Consider the following 24,664-nt stretch of genomic DNA (forward strand, 5'->3'; position numbering starts at 1 on the left):
AATTAAGTGTGATTATATATATATATTTTTAATCACACCTTCTAATTAAAGTGTGATTATATATACACTACTACTTTTTAATCACACTTTTTAAACAAGTGTGATTATATATATATTTTTTAATCACACATTCTAATTAAAGTGTGATTATTTATATATTTTTTAATCACACTTTCTAATTAAAGTGTGATTATATATACACTACTACTTTTTAATCACACTTTTTAAATAAGTGTGATTATATATATATTTTTTAATCACACATTCTAATTAAAGTGTGATTATTTATATATATTTTTAATCACACATTCTAATTAAAGTGTGATTATATATACACTATTACTTTTTAATCACACTTTTTAACTAAGTGTGATTATTTATATATTTTTTAATCACACATTCTAATTAAAGTGTGATTATATATATATTTTTTAATCACATAATGTAATTAAAGTGTGATTATATATACACTACTACTTTTTAATCACACTTTTTAAAAAAGTGTGATTATATATATATGTTTTAATCGCACATTTTAATTAAAGTGTGATTATTTATATATTTTTTAATTACACATTCTAATTAAAGTGTGATTATATATATATACTATTACTTTTTAATCACACTCCCTAAATAAGTATGATTGTATAAAATATTTCAATTTAATTTTTATATAAAATATATAATTCCTAAAACCCTTTCACTTTCTCTCCATCGTACCATCTCCTCTCTCCTCTCTCTCTCTCTCTCTCTCTCTCAGGTCTCTGCAAAAACTCTTCAAACCCCTACCCTCTCTCTGCATCAGACGCCAAATCCCAAACCCTCCTCTCTTTCTTTTGCAAAAACTCTTCAAAACCCTCACTCTCTCTCTTCTTTAGACCCCAAATCCCAAACCCAAACCCCAACCGGCATAACAATGAGTGAGAAGGAGAAGATGGACAAAGAAAATACACACAGACAGAGCTCTGAACCAGAAGAAAAGAACAAAGAAAGAGAAGTAACGACGGAGAGAGAAGATGGCCGAAAGGAGACGGAAGAGACGAATGCACGCAAAGAACACTTCCACCCTTCAACCAGGTTTGTAGATTCAAACTAGGGTTTTGATTTGGGGATTTTCACTAAAAAAATCAAGGTTTTGATTGAACAATTCCAAAATTATGTAAAATTAGTGAACCTTAAGGAACTCTAGTTTCTTGAATTAATTCTGAAAGCATGTGATTATATTGTTTTAGATTGTGAATTTTTCTCTTTTTTTATAAACTTCTTGAATCTGAGTTGGGAAAAATATCTTCAATGTCAATTGCTTATTGTGAAATTGGGTTCTTTAATGGGTTGAACACAAATTTTTTTTTATTTTTTTTTTAAATTTGTTATTCTAAAACAATTGATGTTCTGTTACAAAAATTAGGATACTTTAACTTAGTTGTGATTGTATAAAAAAAATTTATAAAAAAAAAATTATTGAATCTAAAATTAGAGAACCCTAAGGGATTTCCAAGTTCTTGAACTAATTTTGAAAGCATGTGATTGTATAAAAATTAGTTTCTTGAATTAATTTTTTTTTTCTTTGGTTTAAGTTCATTTTAATTTGCAGCGAGTTGAAAAATTAGCTTAAGTGGTTAATGCATGTTAGTTGAAAATTCTGCTTCAATAGTTCTTGCTTATGAGTACATAATTTATTTGCTACTAATTTTCTTCACAAATCTCTGTCTCTCAAATTATTATTTTTGTTGTGAAATTATTATGTTTCTTATTTTCATTTGGACTTGGACAATTAGGGATTTAGATTATTGCCATTGATTGATTGCTGTAGCTCCATTTAAAAAAATAAATTGGTACAGACACACTTTGGTTATACCTTAATGGGACGGTTGTTTTGGATAAAACTAAAACCTATATCACAAGTATTCTTGAAAGGGAAGATATGTACATTTAACAATATTTACTTGCTCTACATCTCTGATCTATTAAAAAGTTTAGCAATGAAACTCAAATCCATTTGCCTGGACTTAGCTAATAGTGTCCTTTCTCCTCATTATCTAATGTTATTCTCCATGAAGTCAGCCTGTGTATTTGTAACCACTTGATACATTCTCTTTTTTCAAGTTCTCTATTCTTTCTTTTTTTAAAGCTTTGCATTAATAAATAGGTGGGGATTGTTGGAAAAATGCTTAAGCTCCAGACCTAAAAACCACTTCGTAAGCATGTGGTGGTTGTAAAACAGAGTGAGTGAGGAAGGTCTAAAGATGAAATTTCATGGTCAAATTCAACTTTGTCTGCTTGGCTGACTATATCATAAATGTTCATATTGTCACTTCTTTTAGCTCTCAACTAGGTAGATGAAAAATGTTTATCTTTAGCAAATTTCTTTTTTCTTTAAAATTTACAGAGATATGGAAGCCTTTTCTTATAATAATGTTTTCTTTTCTATTATTTTTCTTACTTGGTTTCTTGTGGTTTAACAGGTCATAGGGAATTACTAGTTTCAATTCGTTTCAACAAACCTGGATGGCAATGGTCAGGATGCTTTTTACCAGATCATCTGAGTGATACTCAGGTGAAAATGCAGAATCATGTTTCTGGTGCAGTCAGTATGATACGTGTAAGTACCACATTATGTTGAATTAGCATGTGGATCATTGGAAACAGTGAGTAGAAGCTCAACGATGAAGAGATGCAGATCTGCTCTCTCTTCGATCAGATCTGTTCTCTCTCTCTCTCTCTCTCTCTCTCTCTCTCTCTACAATCTGCTAACATGGTAATATCAGATCTGCTTTGTCTCTCTCTAGTCCATTATTTTGCCTTTTTTTGAAATCTCATTTTGGCATTTCTTGCTTTCTAACTCTTCTAATAATCATTTTGGTGTAGTTCCCATGTAAATTGATAAACTTGCATCTTGGTATGTTTTCTGAGTTTCCTTGTTTTTCAAGCTGCTACACATGGGTGGTCCTATTATTATTATTCCCCCTTTTTGTTCAAAAATGTAGTTAGAATCATGTGTAGACACAGAATCATGTGTAGACTGAATACCACTTTGATTTTATGCAGTTGAATCCATTGATTGTCTTTTTAAGTTGTTTATTTATTTATTTTTTTTTTAATTTTTTATTTCAGATGAAGCATGCTGCATTGATGTGGAAATCCTATCAAGGTGCCTGGAAGCAGAGTTGACAGTTTGTTGCTGCTCTTTCAGCAGAGACAAAGAGGTTATATATGTTGACATTAAATACATGTTAAGTACGAAAATACACAAAACATTGCTCTTATAACCACCACTTATGGGTTCAGCCTTATAGAAATTAACAAATAAATTATGTGTTCTCCCCTTTGTATGCATATATGTATCCATATGTGCTAAATGATGTATAGATATATGTGTTCTCCCCTTTGTACTGCTAAGTTGATATAATTTCTCTTTTTGGAGGGGGGGTTGGGGGAATTTGTTTCAAGAATTTTGGATAGTGGGCAGAGATATGCCAAGAGGTAATGAATTTGTTCACTAATTTTTAATTTCTCACGTTTCTAAATCTATTAAGACATGATGTGATTTGGTGTTGGAAATTAGTGAATAATTGTAGCTTTTAATTGTTTTATTAACAAAACAATTGATGTGTTCTAATTGATGTTTTGATGCTGATCCAAACGCAAGTAAAAGCTTTGTTTGTGCACATAATCTTTTCATGTTTTTTGCTTAGGTCCATGTGGTGCTTGTTATCATGCTTTGTGAAATTGACTCCTGAAAGATGGAATAATTATCAAATTTTTTTTACTCCTTATATCAATAATTGGCTCTGATATATCTCATTTCAGAAGTTATGATTGCGACCCATTTGTTAATTCCTTTATGTTTGTAGGCAGTCGCAAGGAAGATGACTGGACCTGCCCTAGCTGTGGAAATGTCAAATTTTCATTTAGGACGACTTGCAATATGCACAACCGTACTCAATCGAGGCCAGCAGATTACAACTCAGTAAGATCTGAAATTCGATGTGATATTAACCACCCATGAATCAGTTAACTCACTTAAAGTTCCTTATAGGAGTTGTGTAGAGATTCATGTTATAATATGCATGTGTCATTTTTGATAAGTACTTTAATTTTGCATATTTATCCAGATCTGTTATTTAATAGGCAACTTAATGCTTTCACAGTGGTCTTTGTAAGATTAAAAGTTCTCTTTTAAGTCACAATGGCAGACATTTTAATTATATGTGTGAACATTACCCTGAACGTATTTATGAGGTCTTTTAGTTATATCTGGCTTGTTGGTTGCTTTAATTCTCATTAATGTCCTGTCTGCTCGAAGTTTTCATTTTATCAGCTCTTTAGTCTGTATGTACTTTAATCACATCATCCTTGCTTGCCATCTTCATTTTGCTTTATCATGGTTGATCAACATGTTTCATGGTTTGGTGGTGTTTTGTAGCTAATTTATTTTTTCTGTCTACTATATTATTGAATTCTTTAAACCATTTTTTTTTTCTTCTTATCTTTCAGAAATCTGCTGCAAAACCCATACAACCCATGCATGTCTACTCATCCTCAGCTCCCTATATAGGCTCTGGTGCACCCTCCTCGATGTATATGGGTGTGCCACCTTATGGATCTTCTCTCTTCAATGGATCATCTATGTCTCCTTATGATGTTCCATTTTCTGGGGGTTCTGCCTATCCTTACAACTACGGCAGCCGCCTTTCTGGAGGCAGCCCGTATAGACCCCTGCATATAGCTTGTCCAACACCTTATTCTAGTGGATCTATGATAGGAAATGGTATGTGTTTCTCTTGTGCTTCTTATTGGTTGCATGATTTAAAAAAAAAAAAAATTCTATAAAGCCTGTTTTCGTTGTATCAGTTTCTAATTACCTTTTTTATTCCCCTTACTGGTTAACTATTCTGTCATTATGCATCACTTTATCTACTCTACTTTTTTCCTTAGAGGTAACTTTTGTGAATCTTTATCTCTTTTTATAGGCTTCATAGGAGAGCTCTGTATTGGTGTAGGCCTGTGATTAGTTATGTATGCTTTTTGGTAAATAGAGATTTTTAATGTAGTTTATTTTATTTAGAAAAACCTGCACCCCTATACCCATCCACCCACATACGTGAGAAAAAGGTGATTTGTAGTATTAGAAATTTTTTACGGTTTATTGAGCATATAAAGATATGATAATCGGCTTATGATTCTTGAAGGCTGGTGCATTCTACAGTCTTACTTATTCAGTATCTTCAGCTGATGCCCATTTGGTCTCTTTTTTTTCTTTCTTTTTTTTTTTGATTTGCATTTGGCTTTTGTTTTGGTGTAGCATTTATGAGGTTGTGTTTTTATTTATTGTTATTTTTGTTTGTTTTAGGCAGGATGTACGGTATGCCACCCCTGATGGACCGCTATGGCTTGGGTATGGGTATGGGTATGGCCATGGGCCATGCTGACATGGTATGTGCAAAATGTCCATGTCTAGAGCTGTTTACTAATTAATTTATTTGCAAGGAAGCATAGTACTACAGAATAACGTACATGATACCCGCATAATCATGTTTAAGTTGACAAATATTTTCAAAACCATACTCTTTCTCTATGTGATGGTTTGGGAAAATGGACTTGCCTTGCCCACAGGTTGTCGATGCCAGCAGGTTGTGGCCAAAGCAGCATGGTAATGCCAAAATCTGGGTGTCAACGTGCCTAGAAGCTCTGGTCGGGCTTCAAAGTAGTCACCAATGTCCCCTCATGGGATATATATAGACCAGGTTCAAATGCTCTCCTCATCTAGAAAAATTTCTCAACTCTCTCAGGATCAAGCACCCCATGAATGAACTTAGTAACAAAGTACAAGGCTATATTAGCCCAGGTTTAGAATGCAGAGCCACCACTGCCCTCACGGGCACGCCACACCGCCTTGAATTAGTGTAGTATCAAGGGCAAAGCTATATATTAGCCCAAGGTTCATCTCTAAATATGTTTGTCTGTTACAGGACTTGAATATTTCACTAGATTCAATACTGCAGAATGTAGATGAGCAGACAGTTCATAGTCTCAATGGATGCAGAGTGACTGATCAAGTTTTGCGTTTGGTCCCAAATATTCAGGTTGTTATTGAATATTTTTGTTCATAAATTTGGCTTTTTGTATGTGTTGCTGATTATGTTTATTTTTATCATGGTCAGAGCTTTCGTACTACACTGAGATGTGTGACACTCTGGGCAAAGCGACGTGGGGTTTATTCAAATGTGAGGATGCTCTTTCATTCTTAATGTTTCTTTGTTCTTTCTGCTGTGTCTCATTTCTGACTACATCTGCTGTGTGATTCTCTGTCACAATCAGGTTTCAAGGTTTCTTGGTGGTATCAATTGGGCGTTACTTGTTGCTCGTATATGCCAACGTTACACATGGTGTATCATGTACATTGATGAATAAATTTCATTAAATATTATTATAATTAGTGATGTGTAAAATATGTGGTGCATCTGCCATCACTGGGGTTTCTCTAGCCGACGGAAAAAGAAGCACATCAATTGTTGAGATTTATTCCTCGGATGCGCTAACATGATACATATTCATTGTAGTACTTGATTCTGTTCTTATCATGTGTTGGTTGGATCTCATTTTTTTTAATTGTTGAGATTTACTAATATGTTATTGCTTGTTTAGGTCTCCAATAATTTACTTCATGATGCTAGTAGCAATCAAGAAACTTTAATCTTTTGTTCTCAAACCCTCAGAAGCAAGGTAATCTGATTCTCCTGCTATTCATTATCTGTGCATTTGTGATTTGTACCGAAGGTTACTGCTATATAATGCTATTCACCTGTGAATATGTCTTTTGATTTGCATTTATTATAGGTTTTGGTATATCAAGGCAGCCTTTCTTTTCACATATCATAGTGCATTTTGCTTGTGATGGACAGGTACAACGAGATTTTGAAGAGCTGCCTTCTGAAGCTTTTCGCCCGTTACGGGATTTATTAAATGTAAGAATATTTATAGGTTTTACACTTTTATGAGGTTCTCATTCAGAATTTGGCATGAGTTATCATATGATTTGTTGGTAGTGCCATTTCTATCTATAATTTCATTGTTTACTGGGGGAGCCTTGGGATCTACATGTTTGCTAATTGAAAGGGGCAAATGCTATACCATAGTTAGTGGGAACTGAAAGTTATGCTTTACATAGATTCTTTATAAGCTTAGCTTGTTCTTCCATCCTTTTCTTTCTTGATAAATCTGCAACAGTGTTCTTTCTTATACACTATAAAGACGTGTGAGGATTGCAGATGGGCAGTTTGTAACTTTGTATTTTGAATCCTAATATCTTGAACAAGATCCTGCAATCTGAAAAATACGCCAACGTTGGTGTACCTAGTGCCCCCTTTCCCTCACTGTTTCTTTCCCTAATTTTCCACTGTTCGTAGTGTAAATAAGTTTTGTCTATATGCTGCTGTTTCTGTTTAGTGCATGTAAACTTGTTTTCTTGCAATTGTGTGCATATGTTGATTCATGTTTGTGATGCAAAAGAGTTTCTTTGACTGATTACCAGCTTTCACATGGTTGTAAATGCAGAGCTTATTGAAAACATTTCACAAAGGCCCCCCCTAAAGTTAGAACCCAGGTATTGTTGTTTTCTCTGTACAACCACTTACACTCTTGTGCGCGCACACACAACTTGGAATGTAAATACAAAGATATGTCCAGCTAAAATTTGTCACCTTTTAGATTAGCCTTGCTGTGGCTGCATTGGCTGTTCATGTTCCTGCTAAAGATTGGGGTGATGGTGGCATTGTAAATTGGCTTAGAGATGAGATGAATTCTCACCCCGAATGCATACCAAGCTTCCTCGAGCTACTAAGAGTTTTGCCTGAGGTATACTCAATTCTGTTCAGAAGAAATATTTAATTTGAAATCAAGCTTTGTCTGTCGATGAGATCATAAAAGGGATGGCGTCATTGGGCCTTAGGTAGATATGTTATTGGGTGCTACTACTTATCTTGGGGATTTGACTGTGGCTTAAAGAACTCATTTTGGAACAAAATAAACTTCAAGTTAGGAAATTGTGTAAATGAGAAGTTTGGCAATGCTGATGCATATGTGCATTTCAAACTGTCTTTGAAACAAATTTAATACCTATGATGTTTCATGTTAAGATGTTTTTTTTGTGTCCCCACGTCTAATGTGTCCAATTCCTCCCGCTTATCCGACATGTGTTCAGGGCATGTTCATGTCTAACAAGTGTCCGACATCGTGACCGCCATAACGGTGTCCATGCTTCATAGGCTAAGAAGCACGGCATAAACACTACACAGATGTGTCGACAGGAATATTATCAGACAATGTCGGACATGACACGTGGATGACACACAAAAATATATAGATTTGAATATTTATTATATATTATATATAGTGTAAGCAATTATTATATGTTATGTATTATGAATATTTAATTATTTTTTTACAACAAAATGCAATGCAACACTAATTTTCAAAGTCTGAAGGATGAGAATAGGCATAAATTTATATATATATTTTTTATCATTATATTCCAAATTATTTTATTCTCTCTCTCTCTCTCTCTCTCTCTATGCATATGTCTGTGTTACTCTTGGGAAACTGAAAGCTTTGTGATTGGGTATTTTTGGTTGTTCATGTGGATGTTCTAAATTCTTATGTGATTATGATATCCATTTTGCACAACTTCCCCACCCTAGTTTACATGATAGAACTCTCATAACTGGTTTGAATATCTGTTTGTTTCAGGATCCCTGCTTCTACACTTGCTTCTCACCCATTGGTGCTAACAGCTCTCTCTAGCTTGAATTCTGATATCCTTTCAGAGGCATCCGTGAATGGTACAATGATTGACACAAACTAATTTTTATATATGGTCGCACTATGATAGATTTTTCAACCATTCAAGTTTAATGAAGTTGTGTTAATGGAATTGGATGATTCAGTTATATAATCATCATTTTGGTGAAGATGATTGATGACTTGATGAAGCTGAAGAGAGCTATGGATGAAGTTATTTTCAGAGAATTTGTAGAGCACACTGAATATTATTATTTTTATGATTTTGTATTGTCATATTGTATTTAAAGGGGTTTTATAAGTTTTTTCATTTTTTAATATATGTAAGCACAGATAATTTTTTTTATTTAATTCCTTTGTATATAGTTTTGAATATTTAATTTCCATTTATGAAATATATGACGTTATTCTATTCAATATGTGGTTATGATTCAAAATATAGTATATAGTGTGTATTACATTATTCAAATGTGCATACAAAAATAATATTAATTATTTTTCAAATATGTAGCACCTTTTTTTTATCACAGATTTTATTAGTTATTAATCACACTTAAAAGATGTGATTTAAATGTTATTAATTACACTTAAAAGATGTGATGTAAATATTTTTAATCACACTTAAAAGGTGTGATCTAAATGTTATTAATCACACTTAAAAAGTGTGATTAAAAATGATCTTTTTTAATCACACTTCCAAAGATCACACTTAAAAGGTGTGATCAAAAATATTTTTAATCACACTTAAAAGGTGTGATCTAAAGTTTTTAATCACACTTAAAAGGTGTGAACTAAAGTTTTTAATCACACTTAAAAGGTGTGATCTAAATATTTTTAACCACACTTAAAAGGTGTGATCTAAATATTTTTAACCACACTTAAAAGGTGTGATCTAAATATTATTAATCACACTTAAAAGGTGTGATGAAAGCATTTTTTAATGACACTTAAAAAGTGTGATTAAAAATGACCATTTTTAATCACACTCCTAAAGACCACACTTTAATAAAACTTAAAAGGTGTGATTAAAAAACATACATCACACCAAAAAAGTGTGATCTTTATCTATATTTGTAGTAGTGAAATTTCAGCATACCAAAACCGTCCATTACACAAAGAAGTAAGAAAGCGAGATAGTGTAGAGCGAAATATGAAGTGAAGTGAAGAAAATGGTAAAAGAATGAAGTAGAACCGTCAAGAATCGAGAAAGATATGAAATTCGAAAGAGATGGCTTGAAGAAAAGTAAAAAACGAGAAGAAAAGTCTTTTTTTTTTTTTTATCAACTTTCGAAGCTCCGATAGCATACAAAAATAGGAAGAATGAGACGTGTGAGATGTAATATGAAAACTAGACCATGAGTTGAATCCAACAACGTAAAAATGAGGCGAAATTGAGTTATGACGAAGGAGATAAAAGGGCTTGACGTGGTGGTTGTTGGTAGGAAAAATGGTGGGTCTCCATCTTTCTTTTGAAATTTGGGGCCAAAATGTAATTTTTTTTTAACTTTTTCCATTTCAAATATGACGGCAAGGGCAAAATTGATAGAACTTAAATAGTATAGGGGTATGCGTGAAAATAAGAGTAGTCTCGGGGGTTATTGAAAATCGTGACAAAGAATAGGGATAAAAATGAAATAATCTCCTACTTTTATAACAAATTTAAACTTTCTTGTATTTTTTGTAGAAATTAGAAGCTTAGTTACCATGGTATTATGAGTTGTACAAAAATTAATTTTCTTGTAATTTTCACCACTTTCATGCTGAACAAATTTAGAGTTAAAAAAAAAAAAAATTCTCATTTATTTCACTTTCTACCATTTTTATCCTAATCAAACTGAGCCTTATAAAAACATTTTTTTCACAGATTCTTTCCGGTAAGAGTATGTAAAAGAGTACTTTTGTAAGAAATTTTTGTAGGAATAAATAAATTTTCGTAAATAAATAGATAAACCTTTATGTCTAAGAATAGATAAACCTATCATTGTTGAATTAAAAATATATTACACAAATTCTAAGCAAAAATTAGATAAAAATTAGCATTGTTGAGCCTGCCATATGCGTGCACTATAAGCGAAGTGCGAATCAGTTTAGCCTATTTTGAGAATTTGTTTCGCCAATTGTTTTTAAGAAAATTATAAATTAATTTGATAAAAAAAAATGAATAATAGAAAATTCAATAACTGTCATATGGTTTTACTTTTTTTTAGGAGTAAAAATAAATTTTTTTAAATTTAAAAATATATCTTTGTTGTTTATTTTTATCAAACAAATTTTTATTTTTTCAAAAAAAAAAAGAAAAAAAAGAAAAAGAGGCTAATTTCACTTTATTCCGTGTGATTTACGTCATGCGCGGTTTATTTCCATGACATTTGAAAATGACCATATAATAACAAACAACATTTACATTAATTGGGAAAATTTCTATAGTGGGGTGTATATCTTATGGGATAAAATCCCCTCCATATTTCATCTCTTCATATTTTTTCATACTTTTTTATTGGTCTCAATTCGGACCAGCACTAATGATTCGAACCGTATATTTCGTATCCCTCTCAATGAAGGTCATTTATACAAAACATTAGTTTCATCGGGCAAACATAAATATGGGAACAAAATACATTTTGTTTTATAAAATAGATGGTTTAAATTTAATTAGATTTACCATTCATTTTATAAAATAAAATGAGATTTATTTTTATATTTACAATTTTCTGATGAAGTTAATTTTTTATATGGATGAACTTTATTGCAAGACTTACGAAATAAACGGTTCGGATCATTCATACGGATTCAGATTGAAACCTACAAGAAAAGTATGGAAAGATATAGAGAGATGAGATATGAAGATGAGCTTCTCATAAGCCTACTTGTCTTTCAAAATGAAAAAATTCTAATATACGCTCTTTTTAAAAAAGGTTTACTATCTGTATTTTTAATTATGTCATTTTTTTAATTATTACTAATTTTCTTCAATTATGATATTATTTTAGTTATAATTCATGATTTTTTTAGTTATACTTCATATTGTATTTAGTTATGACATTTTTTTTTTATAGTTATAACTCAAAAAATTAAATTATGTAACTTTCTTTTTTAATTATAATATATATATATATATATATAATATACCTTCTAAAAGGAGATTTTTATTGATAAGTCCAATTTAAAAGTGTTTTAACCCAAGAAGTCCATGAAGGAATTTTTTAACCCATTTAGTCCCATGTATGTATAGTTTTATTTCATAAAGTCCATTTTCTTGATTTACACTATTTTCTTGGACACTTATGGCCTTATATTTAATTTTGATACCCTTATAAATATTTTTTCAACGATTAGCAATTTAATGATGTGAACATTTATATTTTAAAATTCACATTTATAGGAATGTAAATTGGCCCGTGGGCGGCTCGAAACCCGCCCGCGAGCCAGGGCGGGCCCCGCTCGTTGACAATGTGAATATTCACGTTGACATGTTAAAATTCACATTAATAGGAGTGTAAAATTGGCCCCCGTCCCGTGGCGACGCGAAACCCGCCCGTGGCCCATGGGCGGCCCGGGGCGAGCCCGGTTCGGCCCGTTGACAATGTGAATATTCATATTGACATGTTAACATTCAAATTGATAAGAGTATAAAATTGGGTCGCGGCCCATGGGCGGCCAAAAGCTCGCCCGCAGCCCGAGGCGAGCCCGGCCCGGCCCGTTGACAATGTGAATATTCGCATTGACATGTTAACATTCACATTGATAGGAGTGTAAAATTAGCCCACGCCTCGTAACTGCCCGAAACCCGCCCACGGCTCGTGGGCGGGCCCGGCCCGGCCTGTTGACAATGTGAATGTTCACATTGACATGTTAACATTCACATTGATAAGAGTATAAAACTAGACAGCAACCCAGGGCAAGCCCGACTCGGCCCGGCCCGGCCCGGCCCGTTGACAATGTGAATATTCACACTGACATGTTAACATTCACATTAATAAGAGTGTAAAATTGGCCCCCGTCCCGTGGCGGCGCGAAACCCGCCCGCCGCCCATGGGCGGCCCGGGGCGGGCCCGGTTCGGCCCGTTGACAATGTGAATATTCACATTGACATGTTAACATTCACATTAATAAGAGTGTAAAATTGGCCCGCGGCCCATGGACGGCCAAAAGACCGCCCGTTGCCGGGACGGGCCCGGCCCGTTGACAATGTGAATATTCACATTGACATGTTAACATTCACATTGATAAAAGTGTAAAATTGGCCCGCAGCCCGTGGGCGGCCCGAAACCCGACCGTAGCCCGAGGCGGGCTTGGCCCGACCCGTGACAATGTGAATATTCACATTGACATGTTAACATGCACATTGATAGGAGTGTAAAATTAGCCCGCGCCCCGTGGCTGCCCGAAACCCGTCCATGGCCCATGGGCGACCCGGGACTGGCCTGGCCCGGCCTGTTGACAATGTGAATATTCACATTGACATGTTAACATTCACATTGATAAGAGTGTACAATTGGCCCGTGACCCGTGGGCAGCCCGTAGCTCGACCTCGGGCCAGGGCGGGCCCGGCCCGTTGGTAATGTGAATATTCACATTGACATGTTAACATTCACATTGATAGAAATATAAAATTGGCCCGCAACCCGTGGGCGGCCCGAAGCTCAATCGCAGCCCGAGGCAGGCTTGGCCCGACCCGTGACAATGTGAATATTCAAATTGACATGTTAACATTAACATTGATAGGAGTGTAAAACTTGTCCGCTGCCGGAAACTCGCCCACGGCCCGGGGTAGGCCCGGACCCAAACCCGGGCCACTCTGGGCCGCCCATGGGACGCGAGTCAATTTTACACTCTTATCAATGTGAATGTTAACATGTCAATGTGAATATTCAAATTGTCAACAGGCCGGGCCGGGCCCGCCTCGAGCTGCCCACGGGCCGTGGGCGTATTTCGGGCAGCCACGGGGCACGGGCTAATGTTACACTCTTATCAATTTGAATGTTAACATGTCAATGTGAATATTCACGTTGTCAACGGGCCGGGCCCACGTCGGCCCGGGGCCGGGCTTCGGGCTGCCCACGGGTCACAGGCTAATTTTACACTCTTATCAATGTTAATGTTAATATGTCAATGTGAATATTCACATTGTCAACGAGCCGGACCGGGCCCACCCTGGTCAGCGGGCGAGCTTCGGGCCGCCCACGGGCCACGGGCCAATTTTATACTCCTATCAATGTGAATGTTAATATGTCAATGTGAATATTCACATTGTCAACGGGCCGGACCGGGCTCGTCCCGGGTTGCCCATGGGACGCGAGTCAATTTTACACTCATATCAATGTGAATGTTAATATGTCAATGTGAATATTCACATTGTCAACAGGCCGGGTCGAGCCCGCCCCGGGCCGTCCCGGGCAGCCCACGGGCCGTGGGCTAGTTTCGGGCAGCCACGGGGCGCGGGCTAATTTTATACTCTTATCAATGTGAATATTAACATGTCAATGTGAATATTTACATTATCAACGGGTCGGGCCGGGCCGCGCCCAGGGCAGCCCACGAGCCGCAGGCGAGTTTCGGGCTGGCCACAAGCCGCGGGCTAATTTTACACTCCTATCAATGTGAATGTTAACATGTCAATGTGAATATTCACATTGTCAACGGGCCGGGCCGGGCCCACCCCGACCCGAGCCCGGGCTTCGGGCTGCCCACGGGTCATGGGTCAATTTTACACTCTTGTCAATGTTAATGTTAATATGTCAATGTGAATATTCATATTGTGAACGGGCCAGCCCGGGCCCGCCCCGGGCAACGGGCTGGTTTCGGGCCGCCCACGGGCCGCAAGCCAATTTTACACTCCTATCACTGTGAATGTTAACTTGTCAATGTGAATATTCATATTATCAACGGGCCGGGTCAGGCCTATTTTTTTAGCTTGTGGGCCGGCCCGGCCAGACTCGAATTTTTTCGGGCACCCACGAGGATCAACATGAGCCGGGCTCCTACACATTGACGATATAAACATTTATATTGACGGTGTGAACATTCACATTAAGGGTATTTTGGTAATTATGTCACCCATAGGACTTATTGAAACATAAGAAAATAATGTGAACTAAATGGAACATAAGTAGATGAAAAGGTTATTTTGGTCTTCTTATCTCAAATTGGACCTAATGGAATAGTCAAAAAGAATATGGATTGAATGGAATAAAACTCCTAGAAAATGGATTTATCAAAAAAACTCCCTTTTAAAAGAGGTATATCATAATATTTCCAACCAAAATGACAATCATAAGGGCTGCTAATGTAAACTTATCATTTTTATTTGTTATTTGGAAAGTAAGTTTTTAGTTAAAAGGCACTTTCTAGTTTGTAATCTATTTTGAGTCACATCTTCCATTTTTTTACATATTTTTTTTTTAAAAAAAATTTAAAAAAGAATTTAAAAAAGAAAAATGCTTGGGAGCACTAATTAGTGCTCCCACTAATTAGGTGGCAGTGGGTCCTGTCATTAATGATGTGATATTTTGGTTTTGAAGTTGTGTTTTTTTTTTTTTTTTTTTACTTTTTTAATGCATTAGTGCTATTAGTGATGATATTTTTAGTGGGATGAATCATTGTTGTTTAAAAAATTAACTATAACTATCTTTTCAAAATACTTTTTAAAATCTTCTTCTTTTTCATTTTTTTTTTTTTTTTTTTTCAACAACCACATGCAATTTTGTCATGGCTCTGACTTTATTACCCCGAAAAACCAAAGTTGTCTTCCATGGGCTAGGGATGCTAGCAAAGATTTATTTTATGTTTGGCTGTTCTTTTACGTTGATCATTGAAGTTTTTATTTATTTTTTTCACTTTTAACTCTTTATATTTTAAGTATTTCTTAATTTATTTTAAAATTAAATAGAAAATGATATGTTAATTGTTACCTGACATAAAAATTAGAGAAAATATTATTTGCCCCAAACTTTCGCACGTTTTTTAATTTGGCTTCCAAATTTTAATTAATATCAATTTTACATCTAAATTTTCAAAATTTTAATCAATTTGACCCCAACCATCACATTCCGTCTACAATTGGACGGAATGTACTGATGTGATATCAAAATTCATTTAAAATTTCATTTTATCTCCAAATTATACCTTAAAAATCAAATTGCCCCCAAATATAAAAAAAAAATTAAATTTAAATATTTAATAAATAATTTTTATCTCAATAATGAAAAAATTAAATTTTAAATAATATATACTTTGCAAAAAAATAATAAAAAATATAAAAATTCTCGTATAAAATTATCTTGAAACTATGAATTATGAATAATTTGACAAAAATGTTGTACCCATACCACCAGGTACTTACGTACGGTATTTTTGCATACACAAAACACGTACTTAAAATTTTTCTTCTTAATTGTTGGCGTATCCAAACATATCTAGTATATATCCAAGTGTTGTACCTCAATCAAAACAATATTTTCTTTTATTACAAAGATAAATTTTTTTGTACTAGACTTCTTTTTCATTTTTAGTTTTGTGCTTAGCATGGTTTTAAAATAAAGTTATGATTTGTAAGTTATTTAATATAATGATATTTAATTTTAGTTTATCTTATACCTGTACTTTTGGTATTAAATGTCAGTTGTATGTTGGATTTAACAAATTAAACCATTTAATCAATTTTTTTGTTTTATTCTAAATTAATAACAAATATTTTTTACAAATATATTAAGCCTTCTCCGTACCTTTTTTTTTTTTTTTTTTTTTGAGCTTTTACCGCATCGACGTATCCGCATCATACTAATACTAATACTCATACCTATACCTGTGCTTCATAGGTCTGAAATTATTCTGAATTGATCCAAACATATTGAGCCAAAAATTTCTTAATTACTATATGTGTGTGCGGGCAATTATAACTGATTTATTACCCAACTTTAATAAAATTGATTGGCTAATAGTAATTTTAAAATTGAGAGGAATTTTTTTTTTTCAAAATTCGATAAGTACCCAATACGGGTACGAAATGTTTGTTGACGTACCCATGCTTCATAATCTCAAGATAATTCTAAATGATAATTTATATATATATTATTTTTTTTGCAAACTATATATTATTCAAAATTTAATTTTTTCATTATTGAAATAAAAAATTATTTATTAAATATTTTAATTTAATATTTTTTATATTTGGAGGCAAATTGATTTTTAAGATACAATTTAGGGAATAAAATGAAATTCTAAATGAACTTTGGTGTCATGTCAGCACATTCTATTCAATTGTAGATAGAATGTGACGGCAGAAGCCAAATTGATCAAAATTTCAAAATTTGCTTGTAAAATTGATATTAATCGAAATTTGAGAGTCAAATTGAAAAACGCGTAAAAGTTTGAGAGCAAAATGATATTTTCTCTAAAAATCATATTATTATACTAGAATTTGGATTTGTATCAAATGTATGAGTTTTATATAATAAAATATTTTTATACCACGTAATTATCAATATTTAATTTTTTATCTAATTTCAGACCTACGTTAATTTTTAGGCTATGTTTGGCATAAAGGTTTGGGTTGGGTTGATGCTATTTTATTCAAAAAAAAAAAAAAAAGACTTTGTAATCCAATAAAATAAAATATCACATCAAAATCAAAATCATTTTATTTTTTCTCTCACAAATTAAAAAAGTCAAAAAGTCTATTGCAAATAAAAATTTTTAACCTCAAGTTAAAATAATTAAAATATTAAAATATTAATCCACATTTCAAACGAAGACTTAAAATAAATTGAAAAAAATTAAAACATAAAGAATCAAATGATGATAAAAAAAAAAATAAGACCTTTAAAAGTTAAAATAAAAAAAATGACCAGAATCGACAAAGCGAAAAGTAAACCCTTTGGGTCTGTTTGGTAATTTTTACGTTTTCAGTTTATATTTACAAAAATTTTATAAACTGATTTTTGTTTTTTTTATATATTTTTAAAAAAACATAAACTACAATCGCGTTTAATAATTGACAAAATATTTAAAAAAATTTAAAAATACAAAAAAGAGTGAGAAATGGCAAATGGTGGCAAGTGGCGGTGGAAGGCGGTGGTGGAAAGTGGTGATGATGGGTGGTGGGTGGTGGTGGGTGCGTGGGTGACGGTGGCGGGTGGTGGTTGGTAGCGAGTGAGTGGTGGTGGTGGTGGTGGCGGGTGATGGGTGGTGGTGGCAGGTGGGTGGCGGATGACTGGTGGGTGGTGGTAGCGGGTGGTGGTGATGAATGGGTGGGTGACGGTGGCGGGTGGTGGGTGGTAGCGAGTGGGTGGTGGTGGTGGTGGCGGCGAGTGGTGGGTGGTGGTGGCAGGTAGGTAGCGGATGGCGGGTGATGGTGGACGGGTGGTGGTGGTGGTGGTGGTGGTGGTGGCAAGTGGTGATGGTGGACGGGTGGGTGACAGTGGCTGGTAGAAGGTGGTAGCGAGTGGGTGGTGGTGGCAGGTGGGTGGCGGATGGCGGATGGCGGGTTGTGATGGGTGGTGACGGGTGGTGGTGGTGGTGGTGGTGGCGGCGGTGGGTGGGTGAGTGATGGTGGTGGGTGGTAAGTGGTAACGAGTGAGCAGTGGTGGCAGGTAGGTAGCGGGTAGTGGTGGTGGTGGTGGTGGTGGCGGGTGAGTGGCTGGTGGCTGATGGTCGTGGTGGTGGTGGGTGGCTGGTGGCGGCGAGTGATAGATGGTGGTGGCAGGTGGGTGGTGAGTGGTGGTGGCGGGTAGGTGGCGGGTGGTGGTGGCGAGCGGTGGATGGTAGTGGCGTGTGGTAGGTGGGTGGTGGTAGTGGTGGTGGTGGTGGCTAGTGGTGGCAGGTGGGTGGTGGTAGTGGTGGTGGTGGTGGTGGCTAGTGGTGGCAAGTGGGTGGTGAGTGGTGGTGGCAGGTGGTGGTGGGGGGTGCATGGTGGGTGTTGGTGACGGAAGACGGTGGTAAAAAATGGTGGCGGGTGGTGGCTAGTGTTGGGTGGTAAAAAAAAAAATACTCAAAACGGAAACACATTTTTTAAGTTTATATTTTTTGGCCAAATTTATAAACTGATATTACTAATTTATAAATCAAAAATTTACTAAACAGAATTTTATTTGAATTTTTTAAATTTTTATAAATATAAATAGAAAATTAAAAACGTTAGTGTTACCCAACGATAGCTTTGTAATTATCTTGTTTGCAAACAATCACAATTTTGTCATTATCCTGACTTTTCAAATCCCTAGTAAACCTAAGTAATTGACAAATGCCACGGGAGTGACATAGGCGCATGTTCACGTTTTTTTATTGGTTTGCAAACAATCACAATTTTGTCATTATCCTGACTTTTCAAATCCCTAGTAAACCTAAGTAATTGACAAATGCCACGGGAGTGACATAGGCGCATGTTCACGTTTTTTTATTGGGTAAGACCATCTCTACCGGTTCATCAAATTTGATATTAAATTTAAATTTTGATAAAAAAGTTATTATTTGGTGCTCTAACAATTGCACCAAATTGATATCAAAATGAGATTTCACCAAATGATTCATCAAACTGAGGACAGGCTTCACATTTCACCAAAACACTGTACATGATCGTTGGAGGAGACGACCCAGTCGACCAGTCGGTTGACCTTGAAAAAGTTCAAACAATTCAACATTTCTGGTTCAAACAATTCAAAAAAATAAAAATAAATTTTTTTTTGGCTTACCGGTCGACCAGCCGGTCGACCAACCGGTTGTCTCGGAAAGAGTTCAAACAGTTTAACATTTCTGGTTTAAACAATTCAAAAAAAAAATAAAAAATTTCCCCTCGCCGGTCAACCAGCCGGTCGACCAACCGGTTGTCCCGGGACAGATTTGGTGAAAGGTGAACCATTGTAGCATCTGGTACCAAATTAAGAAAATGGTGATTTTTTTACTCAAATTTGGTGAAAAGTTTGGTGAACCGTTGGAGATGCTCTAAGCATATGCTCCTGTTGATATAGCTCAAATCTTGTTACCACTTTGCCAGCCAAAATGTTTGTTAGATAGATTTCGTTTAGGATGTGTCTTGATTTATTATTATTATTTTAATTTAGAGTTAAAAAATTTTATTTGTGATAGATTTTTTTAATTTTTATAAGAAAAAATTAAAATGATTATGAGTTAAATGTGATATTTTATTTTATTTAATTAAAATAACTTATTTTATCTTATATGATTATTTTAACTCAAATATATATCCCAAACAGGGCCATAGTAAATGAGGGCAATAAAAAAATATTTAATAGTTGTTGAAATAAATAAAATGAAATGGCTTTCACGTTAGTTCATAAAAGTCAATTTGCCTAATAAAAATTAATTTTGGTAGTTCAAGGGATGAGTCGTTCCACATTATCACTACATAAAATATTTAATAAAAATTAACTTCAAAGTAATGAATCTTATTATTTTAATTAATAAAGTTAAATTGAAACAATAATATTCTATTGGGCTGATTGGAATGAGTTTGAAATAGAATAAAATGTCCATTCTCTTAAAATGGTAAATGATCTTTTCATTTGTAATGCATGTTGTCATTATTTTTTCAGTCAACTAAACATAGGAATGAATATTTTGATGGAAAATGAACCAAATACTATCTAAATATATTTACTTTAAGAGCACTAATTATAATTTTTGAAAATTCTATAATACACACCCCTTACGATATGCACCCTCAGTTATATCATTTTTTTCTTTAGTTATGACATTTTTTTGATATGTTTGGTTATGGCTTTTTATTTTTATTTTAGTTATGGCTCAAAAAGTATGAAATTATGTAATTTTTTTTTTAATTATAAGATACATATAATACACATCCTTTAAAAAATGTGTACCATAATCTTTTCCAATAATTTTTCCTAAAACCAAGTCAAGTTGGTGGTTATGAAAGTTATTCAATATTAATTCCAACATTGTTACACATGAATATTCACTGTAAGCATCTAGTACAATCGTGTTAAAAGATGAGAGAATTGCATATCATTAAATGTTTTACAAAATATTTGCAGGTTATTAGTAAAACATTTGTAAATTTAATTATTAATATTAATAAACTTTACTAATTGAAAAATCTAGAAATTCCTTAGATGTTGATTTGTAATTATGTATTAATTTTAAGCAGTATATAACAATCTCAATCAAACAATCAAGACAAATCGACACAACGATTTTACGTGGAAAAATCACAATTGGACACCTCCAATTGTGGTAAAAAAACCACGGGCAAAAAACCACAAAACAATCCACTAAAAAGATATAAAGGAATTACACAGATATACTCTCAATTACCTAGCGAATCCACGGCCGAATTGAACCAACCTCTATATGTCTCTTCTAACCCTGTCTTCACCTCGGAATTATCTTGACGATGAGCCACTTCAGAATCCACCAAAGCTTCAGGCTCAAATTCTTCAGAATCCACCGAAGAACAACTCTCTCTTTTGTATAGAATGAACAAACAAACCTTTGATGTATTCTTCTTAACCCATGAGTTGAATACTCAATTAAACATAAAAAAAAAAAAAAAAAAACTAGCAAAATATCCCCAGATATAAACCTTAATATCCAAAAAGAAGACTTGAAAAAGTAATCCTAAAATCTGACAAAAAAACGTACTTATAGAAATCTGGGACTGTGAAGCTCGCTCGAGCGAAGACTCTCTCGCTCGAGCGAGGAACCAAAAACGCGTGTTTTTCATAAGTGGCTTCGCTCGAGCCACATAACCTTTGCTCGAGCGTACATTCATCCTTCTCAGGTTTTTTTGCCAAATACAGCCTTCGCTCGAGCGAGAACTCCTTCGCTCGAGCGAGCAAGGGCAGACATGCAACTTCGAATGCAATTTTACATTTTGCTTGAAAGTATTAATATCACAAACTTCTCTGTAAGGCATAATTCGGGTTGTATTCGCATCTAAAAACTCATAGCCTCGCTGAAATAAAAAGTGCGAAAATAAGTACAACTGAAAGGAGTTTTGTCAACTAGGATTGCCAAAAATAAAAACCTAACAATCTCCCCCTTTGGCAATGCCATGACAAAACACACCTAACAAATAAAATCCTAATCGCCCCAACCCATTACAGCCAACAGAAACAAACTTCTTTCTCAAGGTCATGATCTGCAAAACAGCTATTAGTGCTACAATCTCCAAAACAACTATTAGTCCCACAAGAGTATATGAAAAAACAATAAACATATGGTTAGATTATCTTGAAACATTTGAAGCATGAGATGGAAAACATGAATAGATGCGACTTGGAGATTTTAAGAACCTATAGCATGAAAACCTGAAAACTAAGACATATGCACCCGACACATGACATGAATACATGAAATCCTAAGACACATGAAAAATAACTTTCTTCCCCTTTTTGTCACGAATTGACAAAGGAAGCTCAAACAACAAAAGCATGATCATAAACCACACAAGCAATGATAAGATTATGTAAATATCAGGAGCATGCAAAAAGAAAATAATAAAGACGCAGTGCATAGCATCATGCAAACCAACTAAAGTCAATCACCCTTTCACTCAAAGCAACCACAAACACTGTACAGAAAACAATGAACAAGAAGAAACCAACAAAAATAATATGGTGGAGTAAGTAAGAAATTTCAGAGTTGTACCTTAAAACACACAAGATTATCCAAGAAGTACAATTACTTGAAAACACAATGTGCACAGCCTGTAGAAGATTCCTCATAAAAGAAAGTGATGCAATATGTGATAAGCATAGATCCCATGATAAAAGTGTGTGTGTGACTTTTGGAGTTCGACAAACACTAGATTCAAATCCTAGTAGTGATCAGATAGCTAAACCTCCGTCAAGAGAATCTAAGCACAACTACAGAAAGTCAAACCACTAGGAATCAAGGGGTATTTGGTGAGTAAAAGCGGAGGCTCCTCCTCAATCAATGAATCCTTTATTTTTTCTTTTTCTTTTCTTTCTTTTGCACATCCCCCTTTTTTTTTTTTTTTTTTTTTTCTTTCTTTTGTACACTCATTGGCGGCTAACACACTCAAGAGTATGGAAATCGAACCAAAGAAGCATGGATATAATAAGGATGGCCTGGTTGGTGACTTTGAGGTAGCCTTTTCCTCATAGCTGGACTACAAAGAATAGAGGGGGAAAGTCGTGGAGATGCAAAAAGATAGAAGATGGTTAAAAGACTCAACATCACCCAAGATATGCTAGTATCGGTCAATTCCTGTAGAAAAACAAACGATACCATGCCAGAAGCCCATAGAGAAAAAAAATCACTAAGGCGGAAAACTCCAATATTTGCTAATCCAAGAGTGTGTACAGAATGAGACATACTAATCAAAGAACACACACTCTGAAATGAGTAATGACCACAGAAAGCACACACATATTAACATGTAATGGATATCCTCATCAATTCCAATATGCACCAACGACCACTCAAAAATTTCAAGCTTGCAAAACCATACTAAGAAAATCTTTTTGGATTTTTTTTAATTTTTTTTTCTTAACCAAAGAAAGACAAAAAACGAACATGCACACATTTTTTTTTTTTTAAAACAAAACATGTCAGAAAGCGAACAAGCACACATAAACCCAAAAACTAAAACAAATAAACAAATTAACACAAGTCAAGTTTTCTCACGTAAACCGCTTTAGTATGAAGAAAGTTGTGAGAATTGCAGTTCTTGGATGGTGTCTTGACGTTGTGGTTCCCTTTTTTTTCAATGGGAACCCGTCTCGACTTGGTTTCCAACTTCCTATTTTTAGGTCTAGGCAAATACAAACTCGCTCCATGTTTGGTCTCAAGTACATCAAAATAGCAAGGTATATTATGACCCTTAACCTCATTACGACCAATGAAGTGTCTCCTATCCCACGAGATGTTGGAATTTCTTCCATCTCTATGAGACACTCTCCCATGCAACTCATAACAATAAGGGTGAATATGACCATGCATACCACAATGATGACAAATAAAAACAAGGTGTACAGGGTGTACCTTCTTTTCTTTTACTTTACCAACTCTAGGAAGTTTGAGAAGTCCATCCTTATGTTGAATTTTTTGTTCTCCCTTTCCTTGAGTTCTTGTATCATGAGATGTAGATACACTCCGTTTTTGCTCTTTGTTATTACCAAAGCCAATGCCACTCTTGTCACAACACATTTGTTGAGATCCAATGATATCCTCCAAAGTCTTCGATCCTTTGTTCCAAAGACCAATGGTAGCCATGGCACAGTTGAGCTCTTCATCTTTCTTGATCATTAGTTCTTCCAAAGCAACTTGAGACATCTCGAGAGATTCAATCTTTTCTTCATACATTGCATAGATTTGCTGTAGCTCATTTTTCTCTGTCTAACAAGTCAAGAGTTTTGCACAAAGAGCTTGTCGATCATTAGCTATCTTGATGGCATCAATCCTAGTCTCGGAAATCTCCTCATTTAGTTTGACATTCTCACTTTCACATGCTATGAGTTTCATAGTGAGTTTGTCATTCAATTTGGATAAGTTAAAAGATTCCTTATACAATTTTTCATAAGCTTGCTCAAGCTCTTCATCATCACTCCCTGAGGATTCATCATCAGTGGCATTCTTAATCGGGTTCTTTGGATACTCTGTTCATCCATCAGTTTCAGAAGCTACCATGAAGGCAAGGAATTGTTTATGTCCCTCTTCGCCTTGATCTTCATTGTCACTTTCATCTTTATCAGATTCTGATTCATCATCCCAGGTGATAGCAAGGGCTTTTTTCTTCTTCAAACGAGTGGGGCATTCTTGAGCAAAGTGGCCAAATCCTTGGCATTCATAGCATTGGACTCTTTAAGAGTTCCCTTGTATCTTTCCTTCTCCTTCTTGGCTATAGAATTAATTTTGAGTTTAT

General features: G+C 34.8%; 1 protein-coding gene across 16 annotated transcripts; it reads left to right on the forward strand.

The window, feature by feature from the left end:
• Positions 1–691: 691 nt before the first annotated feature.
• LOC114278295 (ranBP2-type zinc finger protein At1g67325-like) lies at positions 692–9,216 on the forward strand. Of its 16 annotated transcripts, none has more exons than XM_082891293.1 (16): positions 703–1,077; positions 2,466–2,899; positions 3,115–3,206; positions 3,855–3,970; positions 4,498–4,771; positions 5,354–5,436; positions 5,617–5,747; positions 5,973–6,086; positions 6,165–6,227; positions 6,322–6,559; positions 6,649–6,726; positions 6,906–6,968; positions 7,558–7,606; positions 7,711–7,857; positions 8,749–8,840; positions 8,946–9,216. In XM_082891293.1, the coding sequence occupies exons 4-7, from the start codon at positions 3,929–3,931 to the stop codon at positions 5,740–5,742; spliced, it is 525 nt and encodes a 174-aa protein (XP_082747419.1). In that variant the 5' UTR covers positions 703–1,077; positions 2,466–2,899; positions 3,115–3,206; positions 3,855–3,928; the 3' UTR covers positions 5,743–5,747; positions 5,973–6,086; positions 6,165–6,227; positions 6,322–6,559; positions 6,649–6,726; positions 6,906–6,968; positions 7,558–7,606; positions 7,711–7,857; positions 8,749–8,840; positions 8,946–9,216. The 16 variants fall into 16 exon arrangements, with proteins under 16 accessions (XP_082747417.1, XP_082747416.1, XP_082747426.1 ...); XM_082891295.1 differs by having other exon boundaries at positions 708–1,077; positions 2,466–2,557; XM_082891292.1 differs by having other exon boundaries at positions 714–1,077; positions 2,466–2,602.
• Positions 9,217–24,664: the final 15,448 nt, after the last annotated feature.

This window comes from Camellia sinensis, chromosome 10 (assembly GCF_055761805.1).
Source record: "Camellia sinensis isolate YWXY chromosome 10, ASM5576180v1, whole genome shotgun sequence".
Classification (NCBI taxonomy): Eukaryota; Viridiplantae; Streptophyta; class Magnoliopsida; order Ericales; family Theaceae; genus Camellia; species Camellia sinensis.

Coding starts and splice junctions, on each gene's coding strand:
- LOC114278295 (XM_082891291.1), top strand. CDS start 3,929: ATGCACAACCGTACTCAATCGAGGCCAGCAGATTACAACTCA. Junction 4,772..5,353: donor TGGATCTATGATAGGAAATG/GTATGTGTTTCT, acceptor TGTTTGTTTTAG/GCAGGATGTACGGTATGCCA. Junction 5,437..5,616: donor CCATGGGCCATGCTGACATG/GTATGTGCAAAA, acceptor CCTTGCCCACAG/GTTGTCGATGCCAGCAGGTT.